Source organism: Taudactylus pleione, unplaced genomic scaffold, assembly GCF_031769625.1.
Source record: "Taudactylus pleione unplaced genomic scaffold, aTauple2 ptg000129l, whole genome shotgun sequence".
In the NCBI taxonomy this organism is placed as follows: Eukaryota; Metazoa; Chordata; class Amphibia; order Anura; family Myobatrachidae; genus Taudactylus; species Taudactylus pleione.
The window spans coordinates 21,401,111-21,420,345 of NW_028284531.1; the positions used below are offsets into that span (position 1 = coordinate 21,401,111).

The 19,235-nt window shown below is 46.3% G+C and overlaps 1 protein-coding gene across 1 annotated transcript in view; it reads left to right on the top strand.

The window, feature by feature from the left end:
* The window catches only part of FANCI (FA complementation group I), a 135,472-nt gene that overhangs the window by 48,640 nt on the left and 67,597 nt on the right, over positions 1–19,235 (top strand). The window contains exons 12-15 of the mRNA XM_088472958.1: positions 841–977; positions 15,542–15,722; positions 15,894–15,981; positions 18,519–18,649. Coding sequence (XP_088329084.1) covers positions 841–977; positions 15,542–15,722; positions 15,894–15,981; positions 18,519–18,649 — 537 coding nt within the window. The remainder of the gene's footprint in view (positions 1–840; positions 978–15,541; positions 15,723–15,893; positions 15,982–18,518; positions 18,650–19,235) is intronic.

Consider the following 19,235-nt stretch of genomic DNA (forward strand, 5'->3'; position numbering starts at 1 on the left):
CAGATGGGTGTGGTATAAGATATAGACAGTAAAAAGGTTGACAGTGTCTAGATAGACGCCAGATGTTAGACAGTCAATAGGTTGACAGGGACAAAAGGTCGACACACTAAAGGTCGACGTGTAAGAAGGTAGTCGGGGTCAAATGGTCGACCCCTTTTTTTTTTTTTTCTTCTAACCCTAATCTTCACCCTAACCGTCAGGGTAGGTGCCTATCCCTAACCCTCTGGTAAGTGCCTAACCCTTACAGAAAAAAAAAAGTGTTGGACATTTTTTTTGCGTCTACCTTTTTTTAAATTTTTTTTACCCGTCGACCTTCTTACATATGGACCGTTAGTGTGTCGACCTATTGACTGTCTAACATCTGCTGTCTTTATAGACATTGTCTACCTTTTTACTGTCTATCCGTAGTCTGGAACCCATTCAGAGTTGGGAATAGAGTAAGAAAGAGCAAGTAACTGTGCATCTTGGTAAAACCATGTTCCACTGCAGGTGGGGCAGATGTAAAATGTACAGAAATATTTGGATTTGGGAGGAGTGTGTCCAACTGACATCTAAATTGCAGTGTAAAAATAACACTGTCAAGCACTTGTAGGCTACATGCAAAAGCAGCTAGTATTTATACCACATGCACAAAAAAAGTGTGTTTACCCTCCTTGCAGTTCAACATGGTTTGTCCAGGTACACAGTTACTTGCTCTATCTTACTCTCTTTCCCCAAATCTGAATCAGACCCTAAGTACATACCTTGCACTAACCAATGCACGATCACCAGAGTAATATATCACCATTAGTTTTTGGTGACTATTTGTATTTTTATGTTTGTGTGTGTTTCATTGCACAGATATTCGATCTCCTCAAAAGTACTATACTGAAAGGCTTTAAGGACTTCCAGTTTCAGCAAGGATCAAAATTTATCCGTGATTTAGTCCCACTACCAACCTCTGTCTCTTCAATGCTCCTGGAAATTGTGAAGAACAGGTAGGCAGCAAAGAATGCTCATCTATGTACATAGACCCGTATTCAATTTGAAGCGTTAAGTCCGGATCCGCGTTAAGTTACCGCCGATGACGTCATTATCGCCTGTTTTGGTTTTACCCCGTATTCAATTTTGAAAGACTTTCCGCCTAGGCGGAAAGTCAATGCAATGTAATAGGTGGTGAAGTATCGCCTATGAATAGCAGGCGGAAAAAAGTGCAGAATTGCGGTTTTTGGGTGCAACGTTTCGGAAACCCACGTGCAGCCTTCAGACAGTCCGCCAAAGGTAATCTGTGTCAAAAATAAAAAAAAAAAAACTTAAGGACACCCCAAAAATTTACTTTGAAAAAGGGGGCGAAAAAAAAATGTTGGGGTACAAAGTTAAAAAGTAGCGAACTTGACTCTGGGGGGTCCCCAAGTATGCCCCAGGTGTTTTTTTGTTTGCAGGTGTTTGCGGCAGGTGGATTTTTCACGATTTTTTTCATCTTCTCTTTTTCAACTTTAAATATGCTGACCCCCATTTTCAAGTACCCCAAATTTGCTGGGATAACTTATTTTCTGGAAAAAATACTCCTAAATACTATTCTGCATCAGGTATAGAAAAACGCTATTTCTACTTCAGGGTCCATAGGGGGTCCACAGGGTTGACCTTGGGGTATAGCTGGATCTGGATCCATGGGCACCACGCAGTTAAAGCTTTAGCTGCTCCCAGGATGCACTTGGGTCCGTCCTCCTCTATACCCCGCCCCCGGCCACAGCACCTCAGTTTGAGTTGGTGCCCGGCCGGAGTCGGGTCACCTGCGCAGGGGGGCTGCAGGAGCAGCCCCCAAAAGCTTTCTATTTTTATTTAAAAAAAAAAAAAAGCCTGTTAGATTTTTATTTTAAAACAGAGGCTCTAGTGTGGCAGCGACGGGCTGTCTATGCAGACGCCCACGCTGCCGCTCTCCTTCCCCGCTGGCGCCGCGACGCCAGTACTGCACTGGGGATCGCGGCGGGAGGCCAGAGTCCGTACTAGCCGGACTCTGGGTCCCTCCCTGGACTGCTGCCGGAGTCGCCGGGGACAAGGTAAGCCGCGAGTCGCCGATTAGCGGCGGCTCGCGGGTTTTGCCTGCAAATGCAGTCCTTTGCCCCCGGTCCTAGGGGACAGACCGGGGGCCGCTAGCGGTGGCGGCAGGCTCCCCCTCTGAGGAGGAATAACCCGTGGGACCACTAGATCACCAGGGATATATGGCAAGCGGGATGCCGGCAAGCCCTGGGGTTAATATGCTAGCCAGGGGAGGAAGCCTTCCCTGTCAGCGGCTCCTCCCCTCAGCTCAGCGCGCCTTTCAACACGGAGTCTGGCGTCGCTGAGCTGCAGATTCCTCGGCCACTCCTCCTCTGAGGTCTCCAGCGGCCATTTTCTCACAGTGGCAGCGCAGATCTTCAGGGAGCACGCGGACCGGTCCCCCTGTGTACCTCTCCCCTGATTAAGGACAGTGTACACAGCACTATAGCCCTCCCAGACACTGAATCTGGGAGGTTGATTGTAGTGTAAAGGTGCAGTGAGTATATCTTCTGCATGGTATGTGACTATTGCTAGTGCTGCCTGTCTGTGCTTATTTTCCGCTTACTGTCAGCTTATACCTATCCCTTTACTTCTCCTACAAGCCCTACAGGTGTGTGGGGGAGGGGCGTTTCTACTGACCTCACTTATATAGATCACGTATTTGTGAGGTCCGTCACATACAGTTGTGTGCTACACAGTGCCGTATTGTGGGCTGTTGTTTAGCACACTGGTGAGTGCGTTTTCTTCTGCCCTGTTGCCAGATATATTTTTTGACTATATAATATATTCTGTCATGTCAGACGAGGAGGTTGAGCGCTCAGTGGCTCCGGTGTTGGCCTCCTGCGGACGCTGTTCTGCAGGAGTGGATAGGGAGGATTTGTCACAGGATGGCCTGTGTAGTCGGTGCCAGGTGGCTCCTGGCCCATCCAGACCTTCTCTGGCGCAGGAACCACCGTGGGCGTTGTTTTCTCAAGTGCTGGTGTCTATTGCGGACCGTCTGTCGGTCCCGACTGCTCTCCCTACTAGGGCGTTGCCCCAGCCGACCATCCCCCATTCCCCGGGTGTCCCGCAGTTATTGCGGAGTCCTCCTGGGTCTCAGTCGGTGGGTCCCTATGCGGGGTTGCCTATGTATATACAGGCTTCCCCTGTGCCGCAGCAGCCTGTGGTACCTTTTCAGGCCCCTATGGTGACTCCTCCACCCTGGGTGGATGTGCTCTCCAACTCCGTGCAAAATTTGGCGGCCGCTTCCTCGGCTTTTCAGTCAATGTTGCAGACTGACATGCCTTCTAGGATTTCAAAACGCCCACTCATGACACGGGCTGCTCAGGTATCGGACTCAGAGGGTTCCTCAGATGATGGGGAGGTCCCTGATGACACTGACTCGGACGCCTCGGTCCAGGAAATGGATACCAAGTCGTCTATTAATGTGCGAGCAATTCTTCTTGTAGAGGATGAGTCACCGGTTCCTAAGTCGAAGTTTCCTAGTTTCAAAAAAACTAAGGTGGCTTCTGCGGTGTTTCCCCTGTCGGATCAGTTGACGGATCATATGGCGGTAGCTTGGCAGGCGCCCAGTAAGAGATTCCTTCCTCAGAAGCGGTTGGCTTCTAATTACCCCTTCCCTGAGGCACATTGTAAAAAATGGGAAACTCCACCGGCGGTGGATTCCCATGTCACCCGTTTAACTCGGGGCGCCACCTTACCATTACCGTCGATATCCTCGCTGAAGGATCCCACGGACAGGAAAGTTGAGACTTGCTTAAAGTCTATTTACTCCCTCTCCGGGGCGGTGGCCTGACCGTCCATGGCCATCTCCTGGGTGGCCAAGGCCATTGAGGGGTGGGCCAATGCATTGGAAGATACCTTCCCGGACGACGCTCCGGATGTCCAGCGGGCGTTGTTGGGACAAATGAGGGACGCTGCTTCTTACATTGGAGAAGCTTCTTTAGATGCTAGTCTGCTGACCTCGCGGGTATCGGCTGCAGCGGTGTCTGCCCGCCGATCCTTATGGTTGCGGTCCTGGAGAGCGGACTCTGAAAGGTAAGGCCTCCAGACCTTTCTTTGAATCAATGGGGAATTACTATTTGGTCCGGACTTGGACAAAATAGTGGACACCCTGGCTAAATGCAAGTCAGCCTTCCTCCCTTCGGCGGCACTGCCTGCTAAGGTTCGGAGTTCGGCTTTTCGTTCCTTTCGGGTTCAGGGTAAGGCGAAAGGTCAGTCCTTCCCGAGACAGTCTGCGAGTAAGACGGCCTCTAAACCCAAGAAGCAAGCCTGGAGTGCTCGGCGCCCTGCTTCCAAGCAGGAAGATAAACCTGCGGCCTGATGGGACGGGCCTCCCTCTGGGAGACCTCAGAGTGGGAGGCCGACTTCTTCTATTTGCCCAGTGCTGGCACAATACCACCACGGATGCCTGGGTTCGAGAAGTGGTCTCCCAGGGGTACAACCCTGTCTTTTCGGCACAGACCACCCCACCAGTTTTTCTGCACAAGTCCTTCTCAGGACAAGACCAAGGCGTTACAGGTTCAGGAGGCTATAGAGTCCTTGCTGAAAGCAGGGGTCATTGTTCCCGTTCCTCTATCACAACGAGGGACGGGGTATTATTCGTCTCTGTTTCTGGTGCAGAAACCCAATGGTTCTCATCGCCCTATCCTCAACTTGAAGTCTCTGAACAAATTCCTCAGAGTTCCCAAGTTCAGGATGGAAACGTTACGTTCCATCATTCTGGCGATGGAACCGGGGGATTACATGGTGTCCCTGGACATCCAGGACGCCTACCTCCATGTTCCGATAGCATCTTCACACCAGCGGTATCTGAGGTTCGCTATCCTTCAACACCACTATCAGTTCCGGGCGCTACCCTTTGGTCTCTCCACGGCACCGAGGGTGTTCACGAAGATTATGGCGGTCATGGCCGCACATCTTCGGAACCAGAATGTACGGCTGCTGCCGTATCTGGACGACCTCCTGTTGCTGGCGAGCTCCCCGGAGATACTGCTTCAACATCTCCACCTGACGATCGCTTGCCTGCAAGCACACGGGTGGTTGATAAATTGGAAAAAGTCCTCCCTGATTCCAGCACAGCGGATGGTTCATTTGGGAGCCCTGCTGGATTCGCGTCAGCAAAGGATCTTCCTGACTCCGGAGAAGGTCGCCTCCCTACAGCTGCGGATACGCAGTTGCCTGAGCCGTTGCCGCCTGTCGGTCCATTCGGCTATGAGAGTTCTGGGGTCCATGGTGTCGACATTCGACATGGTGGAATTTGCCCAGTTCCATTCCCGGCCCCTGCAGGGGCTGATTCTATCAGAATGGAACGGGTTACCTCACCGGATCCGCTCTCAGGTGCTGGTGTTGTCTCCGGACGTTCGGCTATCTTTGGCTTGGTGGCTTCAGACAGCTCATCTGGTCGAGGGGCGCCCATTTTGGATCCCGGACTGGGTCCTGCTCACGACGGATGCCAGTCTCCGGGGTTGGGGGGCAGTGACCGGCTCTTTGTCGCTTCAGGGTCGTTGGTCAGCGGAAGAAGCACTTCTCCCCATCAACATCCTGGAACTGCGGGCAGTATACAGGGCCCTGCAGTCGTCCGGCCCCGCTCTTCACGGAAGGGCGGTACAGGTGCAGTCCGACAACGCCACCACGGTGGCGTATATCAACCACCAAGGCGGAACTCGCAGTCAGGCAGCGATGTCGGAGGTGTCTCGTATCCTGACTTGGGCGGAGGGTCACATTCCAGCGATCTCGGCGGTCTTCATCCCCGGAGTCCTCAATTGGGAGGCGGACTTCCTCAGCCGTCACGACGTGCATCCCGGGGAATGGTCGCTTCACCCAGAGGTGTTTCAGCTACTCGTGGACAGGTGGGGACTGCCGGAGCTGGACTTGATGGCCTCCCGTCACAATCACAAGTTGCCCGTTTACGGGTCAAGGACAAGAGACGCAGGTGCAAGTCTGGTGGACGCGCTGTCGGTGAAATGGACGTTTCACCTGGCGTATCTGTTTCCTCCGATATCCCTGCTTCCTCGGGTTCTGCGGAAATTCAAGCAGGACGGCGGCATGCTCGTGCTGGTAGCTCCGGCGTGGCCCAGACGTCCTTGGTACTCCGATCTCAGGAGCCTCTCCATCGACGCTCCGTACCTTCTTCCTCAGCGTCGGGACCTGTTGTCTCAGGGGCCCTGCCTTTACCCGGATCTGGGTCGGCTGTCTTTGACGGCGTGGCTCTTGAGACAGCCGTCTTGAGGTCTCGGGGCTTCTCCAGTTCGGTTATTGGTACCATGCTCAGGGCACGCAAGCCTGCTTCAGCACGGATTTATCACAGAGTGTGGCACACTTACTTTCAGTGGTGTGAGTCCAGACATTATGATCCTCAGGTGTTCCGAGTTTCTAGGATCTTGGAATTTCTTCAGTCAGGATTGGATCTCGGCTTACGCCTTGCATCTCTGAAGGTTCATGTGTCCGCCTTGTCCGTGTGGTTTCAACGGCGGATTGCAATACTACCAGACGTTCACACCTTTTTCCAAGGTGTTCTCAGGATCCAGCCTCCCTTTGTGCCTCCTGTGGCTCCTTGGGACTTGGCGGTGGTGCTACGGGTCCTGCAGGGTTCTCCGTTTGAGCCTCTTGAGGCGGTGGAGCTCAAGTGGCTGACATTTAAGACGGTTTTTCTCCTGGCAATTGCTTCGGCCAGGAGGGTGTCTGAATTGGGGGCGCTTTCCTGTCGCCCTCCTTTCCTGATTTTTCACCAGGACAGAGCGGTGCTCCGCACTCGTCCTGAGTTTTTGCCCAAAGTGGTCTCGAAGTTCCATATTAATCAGGAACTTGTTGTGCCAGCTTTTCAGTCCCCTGATCTTTCAGCTGGTGAGACTTCCTTAGATGTGGTCCGGGCGCTTAGAATTTATGTAGACCGGACGGCTTCGGTTAGGAAGTCTGATTCCTTGTTTATCCTCTTTGGTTTTCACAAGAGGGGTTGGCCTGCCAACAAACAAACGTTAGCCCGTTGGCTTCGTTCCGTTATTTGTGAGGCTTATGCACAGGAGGGCTTACCTGTGCCAGCCTCTGTTAAGGCTCATTCCACTCGTTCTGTGGGTCCCTCTTGGGCTGCTAGACGTGGCGCTTCTGCTGTTCAGCTGTGTAAGGCGGCCACTTGGTCTTCAATTCAAACGTTTTTGAGGTTCTATGCGTTTGACACCTTTGCCTCTCAGGATGCATCCTTTGGGCGCCGGGTACTCCTTTCAGCACAGGAGCGTCCCCGCCCTTAGTTGTACTGCTTTGGGACATCCCCAAGGTCAACCCTGTGGACCCCCTATGGACCCTGAAGTAGAAAACAAGAGATATGGTAAGAACTTACCTTTGTTATCTCTGTTTCTACGAAGTCCATAGGGTCCACAGGGCGCCCGCCCTGACGCACCTGGCTTCAAATGGGCTGTGTGGCTGGTCACCGGTTTTCCGTCTCCCATTTCTGTGAGTATGGTTTCTTGTGTGTTCCAGTCTTCCTTCTCTCTGTTTAGTCTCCTCCTCCGGCCTTGGCTGCTTACCAACTGAGGTGCTGTGGCCGGGGGCGGGGTATAGAGGAGGACGGACCCAAGTGCATCCTGGGAGCAGCTAAAGCTTTAACTGCGTGGTGCCCATGGATCCAGATCCAGCTATACCCCAAGGTCAACCCTGTGGACCCTATGGACTTCGTAGAAACAGAGATAACAAAGGTAAGTTCTTACCATATCTCTTGTTTTAGCAGCTATTGAGCCCATCGGGGGATACCATAGTGAACCCCCATGTCAGAGCATCTTTTGGGGGGTGACAGCCTGATTTCCCCAAAAATGACAGTACTTTCCGCTTGTTACAGTATCGCCGGGGGCCGTTTACGCGTACTTTCAAATTGAATACGGGGTAAAGGATGCACGCTCGATACTTTAACGCCTACAAAACAGGTGAAGTCGGCATTAAGTCCGGGCCGCGTTAACTTAACGCAGCTCGGCTCAAATTGAATACGGCTCTTAGTGTCACCTGCAAAGAATACAAACGGCTATTTCTTAAAATGGTCCTACGTCAGAACAGGCAGCTGGAGTATTTGTTATGTCTCCTAGTGGTAAACGACTAATCTATAGCAGTGCAGCACAGTGCTAGTCCTCAAGAATAGGGGATGTGACTACTGTCTGTGGAGGTTATTACAGATTTTCTCAAAACATGACCTGAGTTAAGGATTGGAGTTGAAAAACAGAATAGGCAAATTAAACTAACTGTTAGCTGTAGACATCCCTGCTACAGGTAGTAGTCTTTAGTTTGGTTTATGTTTTGTTAGGTTAAGATTTATGTTTCTCTCCTGAAAAGTGCTTAGCCTTCCCATTAGAAGGACTGTTTGCTCTGTAAGCTGGTGTTATAGTGGTTGGGGGCCATCCTAAGCTCATAAGACCTTCTTGGTTAGGACCAAGTACTTTTCATATTGCTCTGAATGGACTCTAACTAGAAATAATCTGACCCTGACTTCCACAAACTTGGCCCATTATAACGATTAATTTCTCCTTCATCCACTAGGGGACACTGGAGTACATACAATGAGAATAGACGGGTGGAGAGTAGAGCCTGGCTCTTTAAATTACTTTAGAAGTGTAGTTGGCTCCTCCCCCTCGCGGGTGCTTTTTAGGGCTGTCTCCAGCCTCTCTACTTTTCTTTACTCTATCCCTTCTTAGTTCGTCTCACATCTGACTAAGATACAGATATGTCCTTCGCTCTACCACAGCCATTATCCTTCCTTCTGGAGTGATACCCATGGCTTACATACATTGTGTGGTGTATCTTTCTGTCACCATTAGTAGTGAAGGGTTCTCTTTTACAGGCGTGAGTTCACACATCTTATTGAAATCTTAGGCTCCTTTTCCTGGTATTGACATTACATGCCTCACTGTTAGGGGGCATGATGTGCATAAGGACTGGGTCAGCCATGCTGGCAATTCCGGTCTCAAGTTTTGTTTAATCGCTTAGCCTCACCTTCTTCTAGAAGCGTTATTCCTCCGTCTTGGGGGACAGGTCTTTTCTGTAAAATATCTATAATTATAATTTTGGTAGTGGGCTTAGTGTGTCCAGACTAATTATCCAGGGGAATAGTAGTAGTAGTATTTTTGTTCTCTGCACAGCGTAAGCTCACAGTGCTGCTGGGTGGCTGCTGTTGTGTTTTCATTTTGAATTTTGTCTATTAGCTTGGATTGAACAGTTTTGTCTTTTGTTTTTATACTGACATATCTCCTGGGTGGGATGGGTACGGGATGCCGGTGCTTTGGAACTCGGCGGTTAAAATCACAACACTGGCATCCCGACAGGGTTATGAAACCGACACCTGCCAGTAGGTATCCTAACCCTCTCCCTACCCTAACCCTCCCTCCCCGGTGCCTGAACCTAATCTCCCCCTCTGCCTAAACCTAACCCTCCCCCTTTAGTGCCTAACCCTTCCCCTAGTGCCTAATGCTAACCCTCCCCCTAACCCCTCTACTTACCTTCGGGATTCCCGCGATCAGGATGCCGGCACTGGGATTGCCGAGGTGTGTGTGTATATGTATATATATGAAGATGGACTGGCACTCTAATGCAGCAAAGGTTTAAATGCCAGGGTGCCTTCCAATATGAATAATATCTGTGCAGGTCACGGCGGCACTCCGGGTTTTGCTATAGATAAATCAGTAATACTGCTGGCACATAGCAGATCGTCCAACGTTTCGGTTTATTATAACCTTTATCAAGGACATAAATATACAATAAAAATAGCTTACCTTAAATAAGATACCTAGATACCAGACAGCCGTGCAGAGGAAGAAAGCAGGCAACCGACTTCCGGGAACAGCTCCTTTCAATTACGTTTTGAGACGGTGTATCCACCAGTTGGGATAAGAGCCTGCAGGCTCTGGAGGTTAAAGATAACGACCAACCTGTTGCAAGGCACTTTAAAAATTAGAATCATAATCAATTTATCTATAGCAAGACCCGGAGAGGTTCCTTGGGGACAAATGTCGTAAATCATTTTATTGGTGCACCTGTGATCATAGCTGGTGTTTTCCAACTAGTCCACGTCCTCTCCCAGAGGTCAGCTAGCATGGTCTCTCTGATCTACCTAGGGCTGCTCCACGTCAGTCATCCCGGTGACTATGCATTAGCCTCGCCGAGTGTGGTTTTTTCGCTCTTCTGTTTTTTTTTCTTGCCAGCGACTCATTGCCATTGGCTGGAGGTTCTTCAGCAGGTTTCATTCATTGCCTCACCCTACTGCATATTTGTTGCTGGCTTGACCGTTGCAGTTGTGGTCCTGAGGCGCTAGAGTACCCTGGAACCTGGCTTTTTTTTTTTCCTGATTGTTTTGGGCCAGGAAGCCGGTGTCGATGGCACCATTCCATTACATTTAGAAGTCCACTGTCGCTGGGTGTACACACTGTGTGTTTTTTTTTAACTATTTTGATTCCGGCCTTGTCATTCCTCTAGGCAGGAGTGGATGCTGGTCTTCGTCTGGGCTCGCTGAGTTAGCAGATTGCTGCCTTCATTTTCAGTTGTTTCAGCTTCAGTTTCCCTGCTACCTGATCTTCGATCCTATTGCCGGGGGTTCTTGGGTCCAGTCACCTTGGTGCCCCCTCCTGCCCTATGGAATCTCACCCTGGTGGTGATTTTTTTTATATCTAACCCATCTGATTCTTAAAATTGGATGGGTTTGAACTAGGGATGTGCAGGCTCGGTTCTACTCGGTTCCGTTCGGTTCTTTTTACCGAATCTTATTGGCTATCCAAAACTCGTGACAGCTGAAACCCAATAAGATCCGGTAAAAAGAACCGAACGGAACCGAGTAGAACCGAGCCTGCACATCCCTAGTTTGAACTCCTAGCCGGGGTGGACGACTTTACTGCGGTGCCTTCGCTCGGTAGGGTCAGAATTTTTTAATCTGTCCACTCACTCTCCCTACTTATTTGTCGTTGTGATCGAATGTGCTTAGTCCGAAGCCGGATAATGATGATATCGGCTTTCCACGTTGACCACCCATGTGGTTCTTCCTTGGTCGACTATAGCTGTATTTGCATAGACTCTGGATGTGGTTTAAGCTTTTCTCAAGTTTTGTTCTCATTTTGCTTCCAAACTCTATTCTTGTTTATTTTCTCTGATACACACTGTGTTTTTGGTGGGGTTCTCAGGGGACGGTCTAACAGAATGTTTCTGCTTGCCATGCGATCTTTTCTTTTTGGGTTCTACCGTTTGTTCTCTGGCGACTTCTCTTGCTGTTGGTCGCAGGTTTCTGCAAGTTTCTCAGCGCCTTCCCACCCAGGAGGTCAGCTTTGGGACGTCCCCATTGTATGCACTCCAGTGTCCGTAGTGGATGAAGGATTAAATAGGATTTTGGTACTTACTGATAAATCCCTTTCTCTGGTTCCACAGGGGATATTGGACGCCCTCCCAGCGCTGTTCCTTTCTACAGCTTTTGTCAAGTTTTTTGCTGCATCTTAGTTGTCTGCAGTGGGTTGATTTTTGTCGTCTCTTTGTGTTTTTTGTTTTTTAAAGATCTATATATTTTGGATTTTTAAAAATCAAGTGACAGAAAAAAAAAAAAAAGAAAATGTTTCAGGTCGATATCAATAACAGTAAATGCAATAGTTATACAAAGGTAACATGGAAAATGCAAACTGGTGTGTAGATTCAGCCGCTAAATATGCATTAGGGAGGTAGAAATATAGTCCCAGTTCGAATAATAATTGTATAACACTACAAAGATAACCCATGGACAATGTTATAATATCCAAAGAAATGTAAAACAGTACATATGGATATCTGGATCAAAGCCCCAAAATAACATAAAAAAATATGAATATTAGAACAAAGGGGAGGGGGGGAGGAAGAAAGAAAGGCAGCGCTGCAGTAGAATCAATGAAAAGAGAATATGTGTTCAATATCAGGGTGATGTACAGAGCATACATACTACATCCAGGTTTACAATTGATCAAAAGGAATTACAATACGTAGGAATTTCCGTATCCTTCAAGATAACTGTCTGAGTAAATACCATGAGGTAGTCTCAAACCCCTTCAAAATCTGAGCTTGTGTAGGGGAGTCGAGTGATTCAATATATATATATAAAAGGATGTAACCCCTTCTTCCAGCACAGAGAAAACTGCTGTCTATCATAATACAGGGTCTGGAGCATAATAGACTTAACTGTTCCCAAAAAGGGAGGGGAAGGGGAGGTCCAAGCACATAAAATGACTTTTTTAGCTACGGTGACAATGACAGTCAGTAATGGGACTATGCGAGATTTATCAGGGCCCAAATCCCAGTTTGTGAAATTATCACATAATAAGTCCAGCAGATCACTATAAAGTATCAGGTGAAAAATAGAGTTAATAAAGATCATTACCTTACCCACAGCTATTGCGAGCGGACATGATGATGGTCGCGATGGTCAAGACCATCGTGACCATCGGGCTTGCGACGAGACCCTTGTGGTAGGGTGTCGTGGCCAAAAGCTAGGGTCTCGTAGCCAAAAGCCCCAGAGAGATTTCGGCTCTAATAGAGCCGGAATCTCTCAACTGACATCACTCGTGATGTCAGTGGGGCCGCCCCCATACGGCAAGCGTTCTCATGGGAACGCCTCCGTTTGGGCAGCCACCCCCCCGGCCCGCCCACCAAATGGGGCGAGCTGTCTCTCAACATCGACAACTCGCCCCCTTTGGTGCGAGACCCGGAGCGATGGATTGTCCGTCGCGAGCCGGCTCCGTCGTGCGCATGCGCTGTGGGCCACCATCGACCTGGTTGCGAGCGCTCAGCACTTGCGACCGGGTCTGAATCAGGCCCTCTGCTTGCTCAGGGGAGAAGGCTGGCAAAACCACTTTACGCCAGAAGCCCTGCTTCTGAGCATAATCTATGAAAGGATCGGAATAATAAATCTGTTAATTCCTTTGGGGCATTTTATACTATGTCCTTCCCTTTCTGGACACAGTGCCAGAAGGTGTCATGAGTGAGGTAATAGAAGAGGGGGTGGAACGGGTACGCATCAGATTAGACAGCAGCCTCACTGACTTATTGCCATGTTTATGAAAGTGGCAGCAGTTCTGAAAGGTCTGGCGAGCAGCAGCATGATCCAGAACCCCACTGAAGTGCACCCTAGCCCGTGTGTAAGCCTCTTGAGTGATGGGGTTAGAATAAAGTTTGAATACTCCGAACGTTCAGTCAGTTCTGCCTGGGCCTTTAAGTACAATTTGGAATAATCTTTCTTATATTTTGACATGTAGGTGATTTTCTCACCTAAGAACAGATTTGGCGGTTTGCCAGTATAAAGCCGGGTTATCTATATGAGCGGCATTATTCGTTGCATATTCACACCATTTTGCTTCCAGCATATTACGAAACATATCTGAGCTGGCTAGGTAGGACGGAAATCTCCAAGGCTTATAGGATCCCGTATCTACCAAAGGTGTCAGCGTGAACCAAATCAGTGCGTGATCGGATAATACGATGGGTTCTATTGTCGTCTCTTTGTTAGCTGTTCTCGGTCTTGAAACTTCTTAGTTGGATCCTCCTTCTCCTTGTCTCTCCTTCCTCTGTTTATGCTCTCCGTCTCGGGCTTCATTAATCTTAACTGAGGTCAGACGGGGTATAGAGGGGGAGGAGCCAACTACACTTCTAAAGAGATTGAAAGTACCATGCTCCACTCTCCACCTGTCTATACCCATTGTATGTACTCCAGTGTCCCCTATGGAATCGGAAAAAGGGATTTATCTGAAGTACCCAAATCCTATGTTTAGTAACTGTCACAGGAGTGACTATGCACCAATATCAACCACCACTGTGGCACTTCAGAAGGTTTCCAGACCCATGTCTCCATGATTTTGGCTGTCCTTAATTCAGGGTTACAAAGCCATGAAACTGACTTCCCCAGTCACCATTCGCAGGGGAATGGTCACTCTGTTTGAGACACTTCAGTGAACTTATTCATGCTGGGGTTTTAATAAGGTAGACATGTTGTCCTGGTATATTGACTTGAGATAAAAAGGATGTTTTCATCTACGGTATTGTTGTTCGTTGTAATTGCCACTGGAGTATTTACAAGGTATACGATTAGTAAATCAAACTGTTAATCACTACAGGTTGAGTCTCCCATATCCAAATATTCCGAAATACGGAATATTCTGAAATACGGAATATTTTTTGCATGACTGAGAAAGTGAAACCATTGCTTTCTGATGGTTCAATGTACACAAACTTTGTTTAAAGCACACATTATTAAAAATATAATATAAAATAACCTTCAGGCTGTGTGTATAAGGTGTATATGAAACATAAATGAATTTCATGTATGTACACAAACTTTCTGATGCACAAAATTATTAAAAATATAGTATAAAATTACCTTTAGGCTATGTGTATAAGGTGTATATAAAACATACATGGATTCTGTATTTAGATTTGGGTCCTATTCCCAAGATATTTCATTATTTTATGCAAATATTCCAAAATACGGAATATTCCTATATCCAAAATACCCCTGGTCCCAAGCATTTTGGATATGGGAGACAACCTGTATTACTATTTCTTCAAATTGAAGTTTTAGTAGATGTACACCTACATCTGGAACTGTAATGACTATTTACAGCTTCTAGTTAAGGATGCTCATTACACTATCATATAGCTTAATTTTTTTTTATCCATGTTTTATGGTTTATTCTCATGTTTACCTAAGTTATCAATTTATTTCTAAAATATGGGAATATTTTATATACATTTAGACTGATTCGCAAAATATACTTTGAGAATGATGATATTCAGTTCTGGGAAATGTTTATTCTTCAATTAAAAGCCATTAATGCCTGTGTTTATATTCCAATGCCCCTGTAGCAGAGTGTACTCACCATCTTGCAGTATATAATATCTATATATAATAATATATAGTGTGCCTAGACATACACAGTGTGTGTGTGCGTGCACCCATCAGCCATAACATTAAAACCACTGACAGGAGAAGTGAATAGCATTGATTATCTCCTTACAATAGCAAGGAGTGGGATATATTAGGCAGAAAGTGAACAGTCAGTTCTTGAAGTTGATGTCTTGGAAGCAGGAAGATTGGAATCTGAGCATCTTTGATAAGGGCCAGATTGTGATGGCTAGATGACTGGGTCAGAGCATCTCTAAAACAGCAGGTCTTGTTGGGTGTTCCCGGTATGTAGTGGTTAGTACCAACCAAAAGTGATCAAATGAAGGACGAGCAGGGCTTGGACACGTGTAACGTGATTAGGTCATCATGCAAACGTGCATGAAGACCAAATTTAAATCAGGCTCCAATTTTTATAACCGATATATACACGTACATACATACACTGTATTGTTTTGTTTTTGTTTGTTTTTTCAATATACATTCTTTGAACTTGCCATGACACTTTTTTTCTTTGGAAACTCTTAATGAAACTGTATTACTTCATAATTCTAGTACGGTATTGTGGATGACACTTGATACTCCATTATGTATTATTTTAATTCATTCAAAAAATAATATACTGATAGCTAAAGTTCTGTGTCTCAGTGTATTTGGTTGGGATCACGTCACCCAGGGGCTAGTGGAGCTCGGTCTGCTGTTAATGGACTCATATGGACCTAAAGCGGCTCCTGGGTCAAAAACATCAGAGGCAGCTGCAGGCTTTGCAAACTCACCAAGTCAACACACCAGTCAGCTTGGATCAAAAATCCTGCTGGAGACCTTCAAGGTGCCGTATTTTTAATTGTTTTCACACAATTTTCTCTTTTTTTCTGTAATTTAAGATGTAAATAGTTTGAAACTAAATGTATATATCTAAAATTAGCGTTTATATAAATTTATATATCTAAAATGATGAAACTTATTCTTATTGATTTCATCTTTTCTAATTACTTACTAGGTCCATGAGCCAATAAGAAGTGTGATTTTGGAGCAAGTTTTGAATAGAGTTATTACAAAGGCCACATCTCCTACAGTTCACTTCATAGGTAACACAGTAAATCTGACAAGGCAAATTATATACACTGCACAGAACTCTAAGTTTACTGCTGAAATCCTTATAATGTACTGTAAATTACTATATTATTCATTATATACTGGCTTGATAGCATCAGATCTACTAGTTTATATCTAATAGTGTATTGTAATTACATTAATGCCGCTTGTGTTGTATATTTAAAAAAATATAAAAGGGGAGAGGGGGGCTATAAAAACTGGCGTATAGCCACGCTTCACTGGAGTTTGGGTACTTTTGAGCTTGCCTTCAAAAGTTTAAGCTTCTTCCCCTCTATATCCCATAGACTGGCAGGAACTTCAGTTTTCTGTGCACTCTTTGACCCTTCCTGACTTGTGCCCAGTTTCGGTGGATGCCTTATGTATGGCATGCAAGGTTGAGGGCCAGAGGCCATGCCGCTGTGGGGGACTCGCACTTAGATGGCAGAGCTAGCCTGGGCAAGTTTGTTGGCCCACAATTTTGATCGCTACGGTTATTCTTCCTCCCCTAGGGCTATCATTTGGCAACCTTTGGGACTGTCCACTGCAGCACTTTACAAGCCGGCTTGGGTTCAATGGCTGGCACCACAATTTAATACATTTTCAACACTGCACCTACACCAGTATATTTATATAATGGACTAATGTATTGGACGTAAGGGGACTGCATGTCTAGACTTGCTCACAGGGCAGGAAGAAAAGGTACAAATGGCTTAGCATGTTGTATGTTTCCACATCAATACAAGCACCTTTGTTTCACACCCTTTATACCCGTTCTTTCTACTCTGAGTATAATTAATTCTAGATATTCGGCACTGTATTCCCCTGACAAGCATTATTCCTTTATATGGTATTGTTAAGGCAATAATAATATATCCAATTGCATTGTCTCCCAGTGGCTGGACATTTGTATTTTATGCTGCTCCTGATTTCATTAATGATACCAGCACTGCTGGTTGCATGATTTTCTGGCCCAAAGCCTGACAAAGTTCATGCAGGGTCTGGTTAAGGTTATATCATCCATGGAAAGGATCTTGGAATCTCCCATCATTTCTTGATCAATGTAAGTTGTTTAGTCCTGGGAGTGATCAGGTTCAGAATTTGTCTCAAAGGAGGGAAGGTGAGTCGGCTGAAAACTGACCCTGAGGTTTCATTGAGCTCTGACGAGGAGTCCAACAGGAGACAGGGAGTAGAGTATGCGAGCATCCTGGGGCTTTAAATTCATGACCGCAGGGAATCTGAGGTTGCCAATAATGTAATATTTAAGATGAGAAACACGAAAAAATCTGTTTGCTTCCCCTAAATTGAAATAACTTTTATGTGAATCTCGTACCAAGCCTAATCGACAGGCCTCTGTTGTTCATATGGAGATCAGCATAGAGAAGAACAAGCTTGGGTAAGCATCTAGGTCCCAAGCCTTCAGAGAGTACGCACGATGGACACAATGTAACAAATAATTATGGCAAGGTTTGGAAGTCCTGCTACATCTGGTGCAGTTACTGCTGTTCGTGCAGAAGTGTATGTATGGTGGTTTGAGACTTGACCTCCTTGAAGATTCAAGTTTTAACCCTTTCCGTTTCCTTTCCGAAACAGTTGCCACTTTTATAGGAACTGCAGACCTTCATACAGGGAGTGATGCTTGTGTAATCTCCATACACACTTTGTCCTGATTCAGTCCTTGGGGCATAGTTAGCAAAATGACTGAAGGTCCTGGCAGGCTTATGGGGTTATTGAGGAGGAGAGGCTTTAACTTTTACAGTCAAATTCAGAAGTGCCCAAGCTCCAGTGCAGCACCTGTATGCCCAAGGGAAAGTCATTTAACAGAAGTATAAAAATCCATTTAATATTTTACACAGCCAGCAGAGATGTTTGGAAGAAAGCATGCCAAAAGTATAGGCCAAAACGTGTTCTTCTTATTATGAGTGTGTAAGAATCATGAGTGCATCCTGAGCCTCTGCTGCTGGACAGAACGTTGTCCATGACATAAGGTTGCAGACATTCATACACCTTATATTCTATATATTTTAAGTTCTGAATTCTGATACCATGATTTCCTATGCAGATTGTTGCTGTGTATTAAAGAATGCTACTTACTGCTAATTTTACTGCTCCTCTTTTAGGGGGGAGTCAATAGTGCATTTTGTTTTGGAGCAGCAAACATTTAGTTAAAAATATCAGTGGTGATCGAATATACTAATTGATTTTACACTTCTATTACACCAGTGTCAATATATGTATACAGTACTGTAAGTATCTGTATAAATGGCCAGTTCCAATGCCATTGATTTAATGTTAATTATAAGAATGGGTATATTATACGAAATGATGTACACATTCTACTGCAAATTGGAGATCCATGATCTGGGTCGTCATGCCTTGTATATGCCCATGGAATGCCTTGGTAACTTGTAATTTGCATTAAAGATTACTGTAAGAAGGTACATTATCCCACAAAATACACAATTTAAATTTGCAAGGGGTATTTGATGTGAATTTAAAAATAAAAAAATAACACTGCTAAAATGTATTTCAGATCTTCTCTCAGATATTGTATTCTCTACACCACTCATTCTCCAGAATTCAGCCTCTAAACTGACAGCAGCGTTTGATCATTTGTTCCACCTGCCGTTCTCCACAGTGCAAGGCCTCCTCAAAGCTTTGCAGGTAAAGATGTAATAAATAATTGGAAACAAATCTCCCTTAGCAGTTTTATGGTTATAATATAAGTCTTGATTGTGAAGGTTTAGCCAGCATCCTAAAGAAATGGCTGATATTGATTGGCTAACCCATCTACTCTGCCTTTTCTTCTTGAGGGTCCATAGGGGATCCACATGGATGCCATGGGGAATATGTGGTTGGAGTGATCCAGGCACCAAACAGTTAAGCTTTCAGCTCCCTGGATGCCTCAGGTCCTCCTCCACGTATACCCCACCCCTGGCCACAGGTTCAGTTGTTTGTTTGGTGCGGAAGGATCAGTTGCACCTTCTAACAGGGGGATTGCTTAACAGTCCCAAGCTTTTTAATTTTTTTATTTGTTATTTTTTCTTCAGAGCTAGCAGCATTAGGCGTCCTGATGGACGCCGATGCTGCTGCTCCATCTACCTAGTATGGTTAGCGGCGATGCTGGGACCCAGGATTGCGGCCGGGTACTCGGAGATGGAGGTAAGGCACTCGCGGGAAATCGCAACCACTTATCAGTGCTCTGCTGAAGCTGCTGGCCTCAAGCGGTTTTGGGTCTAGTTTCCCTGTA